We start from the raw sequence: 12,443 nt of genomic DNA on the forward strand, positions 1-12,443 counted from the left end.
TTTAGAAATAAAGCTTAAATAATCACATTGTAGCTTTGATCCGCAATATGACGATTCAGACTAATTTACATTATCAAATGGACTATAGTGAAACTGGACTCAACGAGGTACATATTACATATGGGATCGAATGCAGAACAGACACCGCAGTAACAAAAAACATGCTAAGAGTGTCAGAAATGAAGACTCTAAGGAGCATATCTGGCAAGAGTCTACGAAATGGAATAAAGAACACCAGGATGAGAGATATGCGAGATCGAAGATGTTGTTAGGTGGGTAAGGCAAGGAAGGAGACAATGGTATGCACATGTGAAGAGAACGGAACCATCCAGACTTCCCAACATTGCACAACACGGCCAACAAAAAAAGGTATAATCGAAGATGTTGTTAGGTGGGGAAGGCAACGAAGGAGACAATGGTATGCACATGTGAAGAGAACGGAACCGTCCAGACTTCCCAACACGGCCAACCAAAAAAAGGTATAATCGAAGATGTTGTTAGGTGGGGAAGGCAACGAAGGAGACAATGGTATGCACATGTGAAGAGAACGGAACCGTCCAGACTTCCCCACATTGCACAACACGGCCAACCAAAAAAAGTTATAATCGAAGATGTTGTTAGGTGGGGAAGGCAACGAAGGAGACAATGGTATGCACATGTGAACGGAACCATCCAGACTTCCCCACATTGCACAGCACGACCAAGCAAACAAAAGGTAGACGACCCCCAAGCAGACCACCAAAGAGATGGATTGACAGCTGGGAATCGACATCGCAGGAAGCTTATCCCTCTTAAAAACAGGCCACAAGGCCTACACCAAGCAGAAGAAGAACTATTAATTATGTAAATAAACAAATAAATGCCAAATTGGACGGTTAACTTTAACTTAAGTTTGCTGCTTAATCCCTACATATTTCCCGATCGCTTATCGATGAAAACTTTCCAAGGAGAAGAAGAACTATTAATTATGTAAATAAACAAAGAAATACCAAATTGGACGGTTAACTTTAACTCAAGTTTGCTGCTTAATCTCTCAACACATTTTCCGATCGCTTATCGATGAAAACTTTCCAAGCTAAAAATTAGAAGTAGAAATTAGCAGTTTTTAGCCTACTTCATGCTAGGTTGTGGGAGTGGTAGCACAACTCACCTAGCTTGCAGCCGTACTGGTGGCTGAACTTGCGGTGGTGGCGGTGGTGGGCGGGGCGCCCGAAGGAGCGCGTGTGGTGGTTGTAGCTGTTCCCCGAAGGGGCGCAGTCCGCGCAGCGACCGCAGCCTCCGCAGGCGAGCCTCCGCCGACCGTCCAGGTGACTAGGAAGAGATCTACTGCAAAAAGGATAATGAGGTAAAGTAAAACAACACGATCGCAATGCAAAATGTACAGAAATGGTCGAAAAAATAATGATTTGGTGTACATTTACTGTCCGCCTCCATAGTGTAATGGTCAGTACGCTGGGCTACCGTACTGGAGGTCCCGGGTTCAATTCTCAAGAGGGTCAAATAAATGAAAGTGTATTTTTCACTTTAATATTGATTTAATATTACCCTGGACTGGTACCTGAAGCGGAGGGCTGATCACCTTTCCTTCTAATGTGATCAAGATAACACTGTGTTTATATGATGCAGTGCCCAATGCACCATTGGGTGCGGATAAGGGTTAGAAGAAGAATAAGTATTTGGAGTTTCTGTTTATTGTGACTGTAGACAACAATAAAAGAAGCACCCTTAAGGGGGGATAGTTGGTAGCCCGCATCTTATTTTTTTTTAAACTCTGGTACCATTAAACGTTGTTGAATATTTTTCGTAAAACACCGTTTTTGTATTGAAAAAAAAATTAGTTTTTCGTCGGAATAAATATATGGTTTTCAAAAGTAAAGACTTATTGTGTGCAGACAACAAGTGTGGACAACATGTCGGCTGTCTAAACTTAATACATAGTAAGGGATATTTTTTTTGTAGTACGTTTTTTTGCATTTTTGGACTAAGTAGAATCTACTTGAAAAAAATGTCCCTTACTGTGTTTTAAGTTTGGACAGCCGATGTGTGGATGTACGAAAGTGTGTGTTAGTACAAACGAGAGTGGCATTCCATCCTCCCTGCCCACCCATAAAAAAAACAGCGTGATGGTGTTTGAAATACACGAAGTAGGATAATATCGAAATCTAGAAATAGTTTATATTATAATCCTATTTCTTAAAATCTATTGTGACACGTGTTTCGATGCATTCCGTATCATTTCAAACACAAAATTTGAAATAAGGTGTTTGAAAATGATGCGGAATGCATTGAAATACAAGTCACAATAGATTTGACGTAATAGTGGTATTTACCGAGTAAAACTAAAATTAAAAATGAATACATATTACCACAAAGTGAGTGCCGAATCAATTAATGAAACTAATCAAGCGATCATGGAATTTTGCGAACTGGCTTTAATAGGAGTAAACTAAAGTTATCCTTACATAAATCAACAAAAGATAGAAAAATAAAGCGTATTTTTTTTGGATGCCATTAAAAATCACAAAGAGTAAGAAGAGAAAAGGAATAAAGGAGTTTACTGTATATAAAGCATTATTCTTTCTTCTACAACATAAAGTATTGCATTATGTATGTTAAGATTTAAATTAATGGACGGATAAGAAATGGATAAAAGCGTGATCGAGTGAATACAATTATTATGTTGATACCGGGCCAAAGTAGTGCGTGTTATCTATCCGCGTACCGAAGATTCGATAAAACACGATGAATCATTGACGCTTCAATCAATCACAGCCGCAATGTGACTGGCCAGATATTTAACAAGAGGGAGAAGTAAAAAATATATTGGCTTATAAAGGATTTTCCAGAAAATAATTGAGAAGGCCATAAAAGATTTGAAACTCAATAAGATGAATGATGAAAATGTTTGGCTTATTTGTGAGACTTCTAACTATTAAATATTTATTTTTAATTTTAGTTTAACTTAGTTTTAGTTTTACTTGTCCGCCTCCGTAGTGTAATGGTCAGCACACTCGGCTACCATTCTGGAGGTCCCGGGTTCGATTTCCAGGGGGGGTGAAATAAATATAAGTGATTTTTTCACTGTAATATTTATTCAATATGAACCTGGACTGGTACCTGAAGCGGAGGGCTGATCACCTTTCCTTCATGTGTAAACGATCAAGATAACACTGCGTTTATATGATGCAGTGCCCTATGCACCATTGGGTGCGGATAAGGGTTTTATTATTATTATTATTATAGTTTTAGTAAATACCACTATTTCTTCAAATTGATTGTGACTAGTGTTTCGATGCATTCCGCATCATTTTCAAACACCGTGGTATTTTTCAAACACCATACGGTGACTACCGGATCAATGAATGAAATTATCAAATATTTAATAACTAAATAAAACACTTGTTTTTTTTACTACTTGAGTTTATTTAGGACAAGCTAGTTTCGGAAGCTAAGCTGCCATCTTCAGGTCTAAATGTAAACTGAAACTAGTAACTTACCACAAAGTAAATGCCGAAACAATAAATAAAATATTTAATTATTTTTTGGGTAAGCCGTTTGGGATGCGAGAGCATTGTCAAATTGTGTCGAAAAAAACAAATTTCAGTAAGTTTTTTTTCTGAAAATGGTAATAAAGATAGATTGTGTTATTATAATAGTGTATTGTTGTATCAAATGTATAAAATATACAAGTAAGGTTAGTTATTGAAAGGTAAGGAGTTTCACATTATGAAATATTTTTTCATTTTAAGAAATTAAAAAACAAAAAACAAATCCAATACATTATTTTAAAAAATCGCGCGTAAAGAAAAGTGTAACCTCTAGGGCGGTTGGCCGCTATTATTTATTTATTTAAGCTTTATGTAGAGAAAAGGAATAAGTACATTGGCGGGCTTATTGCTAAAAAGCAATATCATCCAACCAACCGAAAATATACTAGTGATATTGATCAAAACATTTGATACCATTTATAGCTGTTGCAATCAGAGGGTAGTTAGTACGTAGTTAGAACATAAAAAAATACTAATTGACACGTAAATTACAAAATATGATAATAAGGAGGGGAGAGGAAAAAGGGAGTTTAGGGAAGGAGGTGGAGGGAAAAACTAAGGGTTTGATGGACAGTTAGGATTCTTACGTTAAAAATAATGTCTCAGACGTATTTCAAAAGTTATTAGAGAAGGTGCATTTTTTACAAGGAGAGGTAATTCATTCTATAGTCTGGCCGCTTGGACAGAGAAGGAATTACTGAAGAATGATGAATAGTGAATCTAATAATAAATAGTAATATGAATTCTGTGTTTGCGAGTAAGGCCGTACTATATAAAATATGTAAGTTAGTATGCATTGGCATATGTACCTGTTCCACGTGGCCGCGTCCGACACGGAGCCGGCCACGGAGCACGAGTCCCGGAGCGAGCCGACGTCGGGCGCGCCGCACAGGTCGCCGCTGGACTGCGCGCGCCGCCGCCCGCCGCCCTCGCCGCCGCCGCTGCCGCGGCCGTGCCGCCCCACGCTGGCGCCCATGCCGGGCGGCTCAGCCGGCTCTACGCCATCGCGGCCGCGAGCCTCGCCCGGCGCCCGGAGCGAGGCCGAAGCGCAGCTTGCTGCAAGGGAAAACAAAAAAATCAACCAGTTGGTAACCACCACTTCTAAAAATCTATTTTTTTTTTATAGATTGCACAACTCTATTTTAATTTATATATTAAATATTAAAATAAAACAAGAAAAAGAAAGAAAAACAGAACGAGGACGACCGAAAAAGACTTGGCATGATCAGATCAATCAGAACCTAAAATCTGGCGGTGACAAAAGTCTGCGTAATCGGAGGGCATGTATGACTAGATGTATGGATGTGAAGGAGGCGAGGAGTGTATGTCAGGACAGAAGAGTGTGGCGTTCCATCCTCTCTGCCTACCCCTGCGGGAAACGGCGTGATGGTAGTAGTAGTAGTAGTAGTAGTAGTAAAATAAAACATTGATAATTAAAATGTAACTATGTTTTAAAATCACTCTAAATATATTACTATAATTTAATTATAATGTCTACCGGTTTCGAAGCAGACCGCTTCTTCTTCAAGACTGATTAATAAAATAATAATAAAACCCTTATCCATACCCCAATGGTGCATAGGGCACTGCTTCATATAAACGCAGTGTTATCTTGATCGTTTACACAAGAAAGAAAGGTGATCAGCACTCCACTTCAGGTATCAGTCCAGGGTAATAATGAAAAAATATAACACTGAAAAAATCAATTATATTGTCAAATAAGACCCCCCCTGGGAATCGATCCCGGGACATTCAGAACGGTAGCCGAGCGTGCTGAACATCACACTACGGAGGCGGACAAAAATAGTAATAATGTGTAGTATTAATCAGTCTTAAAAAGCGGTTAGCTTCGAAACCGGTAAAAATTATAATTAAGTTATAATAAAATATTTATGGTGAGTTTAAAACAAAGTTGTATTTTCATAATAAAAATTACTTGGTAAACTCCGCCATTTCTTAATTTTAGAGTTGTGTTCTTGTGACGTTAATATGGATAGATACAGGTTTTACACCTTAAGTTGGACGTTTTACAAAATAAATCGGACGTTTTATGTATTTATAGTAACATTTTAAAATGTATATTTAATGTAGTACTCATGATTCAAAGCAATATTGAAAAGTCTGAAAATACAAATCGCGCGCCCATATGACATGACTATGACAGCGCGCCGCGCAGCCTTGTCAACTTGACTATTAACGCACTTGCTATTCTTATGAATAAAATATGTGGGCAGGTATTCACACTGACGGCATATGTACTACTAATACGATTTTTTTTTTAAATTCCAACTTTACAAAATACAATACAACATATAATATGATTTGTTAAATATCCGATTTGACTTGAAAGGCGTCCAATTTGGTTTGTAAAACGTCCAATTCTCAGTAAAAAAAAACTTACCACAAAAAATATTGAACCAATTAATGACAAAAAAATAGATAAAAGTAAAGCATGCTTTACCGGTTAGTGTTGCTAGATAAAAGTAAAAATAACCGGTATTTATAGCGGTATTTGCAATCCCAAAAATCTTTTCCATGATTAGTAGCGAGATTTTGATTGATAAAAACTGATTACCGTTAAATTTTATTCATGTCAAAAAATACAAAACATAAAACTAGAAAAAGATATTATATAAGCACAAAATACGTCCAGTGTAATTTTTTATTACACTAAAGCAAAATGTGAGCTGAAAAGTGGTACGATATTTACTAAAAACACCCTCGGGCAAATTCAAAAGACGGCCGCGTGTTTGAATAACTTGGGAACAAAATTACTCCTTGACAGAAATTTCTGCAAAACATTTTGATAGGATTTTTTTGTTATAATTCCGGAGCAAGTTCAAATATAAAGTTCCACAAACTCAAACATAAAACTTTTTCCCAGAAGATATTTCCGTTTTGTTTTAAAGATATTTTACGCAATTTCGAAATAAAAAATTAACTCCGTAATTGCTTTCAAAGTTACGAAATGAAAATTGGTGAAATGATATTGAAAAATAATCCAAACTGCGGAGCCCAAAAAAAAGTGGAATTTAAAAATATGGTAAAAAGAGAGACATTTTAAAATCTTGTTTTTACAGCGAATATAAATAAATTAATGCATAGGAATATTTTGTTGATTCATTTTTCCTACGTCGATAGTAAACAATAATATTATCCACTGAGGTACAACGATATTATCCACTCAGGTATATTATAATATGTTTAGAAGCTATTTCGCGAAAATTCTGCGGATGAATTAAAGACAAGTCATAACACGATTAAGAAGACTATCTTAAAAAAACCTGGGAGTAGAAATATGTAATCACACCACTTCGATTTTAGAAGTATAAATCAATTGCCTTGTGACGTTGCATGCTTTGTAATAAAGGAAATATTTTTTTGGAACTTAATTCTTAACAAACTGTATATGTAGGTACATATAATATGTAAAATTTCATAATATTTATCGGTATGCAATACATCAACAGCTGTAAAAAAGCACGCTGATTGCAAGGAGCAATGTTTAGTATTGCGTCTGTTGTTGTTGTTGTCGTCGTCGTCGTCGTCGTCGTCGTCATCGTCGTCGTCGTCGTCGTCGTCGTCGTCGTCGTCGTCGTCGTCGTCGTCGTCGTCGTCGTCGTCGTCGTCGTCGTCGTCGTCGTCGTCGTCGTCGTCGTCGTCGTCGTCGTCGTCGTCGTCGTCGTCGTCGTTGTGTTCAACAGATGGCACTGCCATTTCATTAAAAATACCTATCATCAATTATATTTTTATTTATATAGAAAAATAAAACTATGCGCATATTCAAACGCAACACTATGTATAAATATCAAAACAATCGCTTGATAACTTGAAAAGTTTTAAAATTTTGACCATACGAATATTTATATGTATATAAATATTATTATTTCTATATTGACATGCGAAAATTTTGACCATACATAATTATAAATTACAATACTGTAACTCTCACTGAGTTTTCCTGTAACGAGGACAAATTTTACAGCATTTATTTTTGAAATATATGAAAGAAAATTGTTCAGGATATGCATTCAAATAAGACATGCCTGAATGAGGCGATCTATTTCAGATTAACCAACTTCCATTATCCATTTATGAAAAGCTATTTTTTATTGGCTTCCGATTTTATTTCAAAGCAGCCCGAGATTCCGAAATAACCTGTATATATAAAAACTAACTAACTAACTCACCATCACGCCGCTTCCCCGCAGGGGTAGGCAGAGAGAATAGAGCGCCACACCACTCTGTCCTTGCAAACATTCTTCGCCTCTTCCACGTTCATGCATCTCCTCATACATACCCGCCGATTGTTACGACTCCTAAGCTGACCACTTTCAAGTATTTGGCATACCTGATCGTGCCATGTTTTTCTCGGTATTCCTCTGCTGTATATATCTGCTGTATATATAATTGTTATGGAAATGCGTAAACAAGAAAATTAACTAAAAACCGTGTTCAAAATTGCACAACGACCGTAAAATTCAGGGCTGAAATAGCTATTTTCAGAGGCAGAATATACGTTATCGATTTGCAAAAAGGAATAAACCACATAGTACAAGAGCCTGAGCCCGTAATCTTCTCGACTGAGCTGGGCAATTTCGGTAAATGTCAGCGTTCGACGTAGGACGTGAAATTCTCCATTTTCTAGTGGAGTTCACTGCATTTGCCGTAAAAGAAAGGCCTTTTTAGTGGCCGCGCTGAAAGTCAAGTGCCCAACCCCTAGATTCGTTTTCCGAGACTGAATAAACACACTACTTTGTATCATTTCTTATTGTTTTCTAATATAAGCTCTTAACATTTTTTTGTAAACAGGTTAATATCCTTCACTTTTATTCAGTAAATAGCGGTCGAATATCGATATAATTATAAAAATTGAAGTTTGATATTATATATATATATATATATGTATATATATATGTATATATATAAATATATAAATATATATACATATATATATATATATATATACACACACACACATATATATATATATATATATATATATATATATATATATATATATATATATATATATATATATATATATATATATATATATATATGTATATATATATATATATATATATATATATATATATATATATATATATATATATATATATATATATATATATACATATATATATATATATATATATATATATATATATATATAAAGTACATATTTTGATGAGATAATAAATTCTTAAATACAACCACTAGTATGTTATTCCTCTCGGAGTATATTTTACAAAATGTTGATTACCCAAATTGAGGTTTTCCACATCGATATACATAATACAAACGACGTGTGTTTATCACACTACATCAATGTGATCCTTGGTATTTCTTACTATCAAAATTGTTGATTAAATTTCCAATCACAAAATGAATGGTTAACATCCTAACAACCCTAAGGTAACATTCCGGGTTTTGATAAGACTACCAACTGATAATAATATAATTGTTGTATAAAGGATGAGAAATTTCATCCGCAGGAATTCCTTCGGATTAGTATTTGAACTCCGGGATAATGTCCTCAGAAAGTTTCGAGAGACGGAAACTTTACTCGTAAGATATTCTCAGTACAGAAACTTTCACCGGGACTCCCACCGAGTAATGAAAAATGTTGCTAAATTATAACGTACACAGTAGGTACCTCATATAGCGTTCTCGCTTTGAGATTTGGTGTAAACGTCATTACGGTTTATTAAATTGCGTTCCCGAAATTACATCCGAGATGGATTAGCGGAAACGATTCAAAGGACGGAAACGGTTACGGTTAAGTCGGAAACAATTAACTACACTTTATTTTGGTAAGCAATTTAAACTTCACGATTGTCGCCTTTTTAAATTCATAAACAACTATGAAAAAACTCGAAATAATATTTTCTGTTATTTATTTATTTATTTTCACTTCATGTATAGAGCAATGTTCATACGTAAGCGGGGTTTTTGCTAAGAAGCGACATCTTCCAAACAAACAAAAACAGACAAGTGTTATTGGTCAAAAAGTTTGATACCTTATATAGCTGTAAAATAAAGTCGATTTAAATTTGATACCTTTTTAAGATTAACCTTTATAAAGAATCAGAGACCATAATTCTTATCTTAATTTCAATACCTAATTCAATCTTTAAGATTCTAGACCACGTGTCGAAATGAGGGTAAATGCTTAAAATATATAAGTCGAAGGAGGGCATTGAGTCTAGAGTATTGAATATCACAACTGGACATAAACTCTTCCTACGCTACTGTGTATACCTTAAAAATCTGTTATCCTTTCAGGATTTACGTTAGTTTCCTTGAAGCTTGTCTCTTCGACCTTTGATGCCTTTTCTATGGAAACCATCACAGTCATCTCGACCTTTGAGGAAACCAGTGACCATGACCATCGGCTCAAATACATAAACCAAAAAATCAAATGAATTTGTAAAGCAACAGTTAGTGAAAGCATTTTGATGAGTGGGTGAGCTTAGCAGCGGGTGAAAATACGAGAAAATTAATATCTATTATCTTAATTCCGGTTTCGTCCACAGGGGGCAGGAGCTTCCGCTTTCCGGTCCCTCCGGCTTGGGAACGGAAACACCCAAAACATTATTATCAGAGGAATGTTTTCATGCAAAATATGGAGTCTCATTGGAGCGCGGTTCTAGAGACAAGGAGAGTGATGAAAGCTTTGTCGCCCATTTGATGAATTTGAAATTTCAGACAAAGTTTGAGTTTGTTTAGTTTGAGAGATGATGATAAAAAAGCAATTCCGACTTTCAAATTTGAGTGAAAGCAATCGATCACAATATAATATATAATATGAAACATCAGATTTCGTATATTTTTGTATAATTCAGTTTTTACAAAAGGTTTGATAATTTTCGCACGCCACAACTTTGTAATTTTTATTATTATATATGCTTACGTATTTTAAGAGCAATAAACAGAAATTTAAAACAGTGTAACGTACAAACGTGTAAGATAATAACTACTATTTCGGCCAAAATCTGTGTATTTTTCAGAATAATTTATGTATTAAAATAGTATTCATAAATGTACGCGAGAACAAAGAGACGCAGTTTATCGACTTTTATTTTGTTTATAATATTGTCCCCACCACGTGTAACTCCTTTCAAATCGTATATAAGGGGTGGCGGACAAATTTTTGTGTGCTCAGATTAAATAATATTCAAAACGTGTATACGCCGCTCTCGCTCTGTTTTTATATTGGTGTCGCTTTGTTCTTCTCGCCCTTGTGTTTTGTAATTTTAGATTGATACTTGATTACTTGACATGTAAAGTTCGTTAAAAAGATATAGCTAGAATAAATTTAAATAATTACTTGAAATTAAGGTTCTAGCATTTTTTTACAGTTAACAGTACCTAAGACTGCTACAAAATGTTTGTACAACATTCATAGGTTTTTGAAACATGAGCAAAAATAATATTTGAATCAAATAAAACAATTTTATACATGGTAAAAATATTCGTGTTTCATGGTTTATGTGAAAATAAATTGAAGTGTGTTATAAGTATGAATCCCAGGGTGAATGCATAAAAAATCGGTTCATAACCAGGTGGAAAGGAAGTTTGCAGTTTCGCAGGCGTGTGTGGAGATCGGGCGCTTCCGGAGGAAGTGGGGGGGCGCTTTCAACTTTTACATTAGCGAGCCAGAGAGCGGGCAGGAAATGGAACGGAAGTGTGGACCGCAGGGTGGACGAGGAGTGCTCCTGGCAATTAGGGGCTGCATCTTGCCGGCGTCCATGTGCCGCCCTGCGCCCTAATGGCAGCCGTAAAGGGATGATTAAGTGCGCTCACATAAAAGGGGATAAAAATCTAATTTAACCAGAAGTCAAGTTAAATTCAAGTTTTACAAACTTTTAAACCATTTTTACTCTTATTTTTGTTTTCTTTGATATTTTTTTTCCGTGGGCAAGGCTAACGTTTATCATTTTCTTTGAATCAAAAGATTAAAAAAAAGGAATAACCCGCAAAGCCAAAAGAGGCTCTTCTGCAGATAAGACAGTAAGGATAGGGAAGTTAAATGTGAAAAATACATCTCAAATACCCAGACCAATTGAAAATAAATATTTCTTGAATTCATTTTGCAATTGGCGGGAATCGAGCCCGCGACGTCAGTTTCGCAGTCGAGCGTCTACCCAACTACGCCACTTCTTCGTCTATGTTAAGATATCAAAAAAAAACTTGAAAACCATACGTGAAGCGAATCTAGCATTTGTAAACAAAAATTGAGACACTCTTAAAAATAAAACAAATCTCTTAAAAGGCAAAATAAATTTGAAAATGATATTTTCAGTCGTCTCGTAGTATATAATTCGGGAAAGAATCATACATATACAATATGAAGGTTTCCGATAGTAAAAAAAAAACTTTATTTTAACCATAGATGTCGCAAACAAATATTGCTAAAAAAATGCAGTTGATCTTTTCAATTGAAGCATGTATACAACATTCCGAAATTTGATTAATGTGACAATCAAACACAAGTAGAATGAAGGTTTGTAAAGTGATCATCTAAACCAGTCAATGACAGGTCGTAAGCACTGTAAATACCCAGTCATATATTTTCCCATCACAATGTACTTCATCAAATATGTTATTTTTTCATAACCCATATCCGCACCTAATGGTGCATAGGGCACTGCATCAAACTGACGCAGTCTTATCTTGATCATTACTTACATGAAGGCAAGGTGATCACTCTTGCGCTTCAGGAACCAGTCCAGGGTAATATTAAATAAATATAATAGTGTTAAATCACTATTATTTCTTTTCACCTCCCCCCCTGGGAATCGAACCCGGGACCTCCAGCACGGTAGCTAAACACGCTGACCATTACACCACGGAGGCGGACAAAACTATGTTTAGATATCAATAAATATA

At 35.6% G+C, this 12,443-nt stretch overlaps 1 protein-coding gene across 8 annotated transcripts in view; it reads right to left on the reverse strand.

The window, feature by feature from the left end:
- LOC148311093 (tyrosine-protein phosphatase non-receptor type 13-like) overlaps positions 1-12,443 on the reverse strand; it is a 325,348-nt gene that overhangs the window by 40,265 nt on the left and 272,640 nt on the right. For all 8 annotated transcript variants that reach the window (XR_015837312.1, XM_088257293.1, XM_088257291.1 and 5 more), the window contains exons 4-5: positions 4,358-4,604; positions 1,151-1,326 (exon numbers count right to left, since the gene is read on the reverse strand). Coding sequence is in view for 7 of the 8 variants with exons in the window: in XM_088257293.1 (XP_088113419.1) it covers positions 1,151-1,326; positions 4,358-4,604 (423 nt within the window). In the remaining variant the exon portion in view is untranslated. The remainder of the gene's footprint in view (positions 1-1,150; positions 1,327-4,357; positions 4,605-12,443) is intronic.

Source organism: Brachycentrus maculatus, unplaced genomic scaffold, assembly GCF_059751285.1.
Source record: "Brachycentrus maculatus isolate JH-2025_06_01 unplaced genomic scaffold, ASM5975128v1 h1tg000077l, whole genome shotgun sequence".
NCBI classification, from domain to species: domain Eukaryota; kingdom Metazoa; phylum Arthropoda; class Insecta; order Trichoptera; family Brachycentridae; genus Brachycentrus; species Brachycentrus maculatus.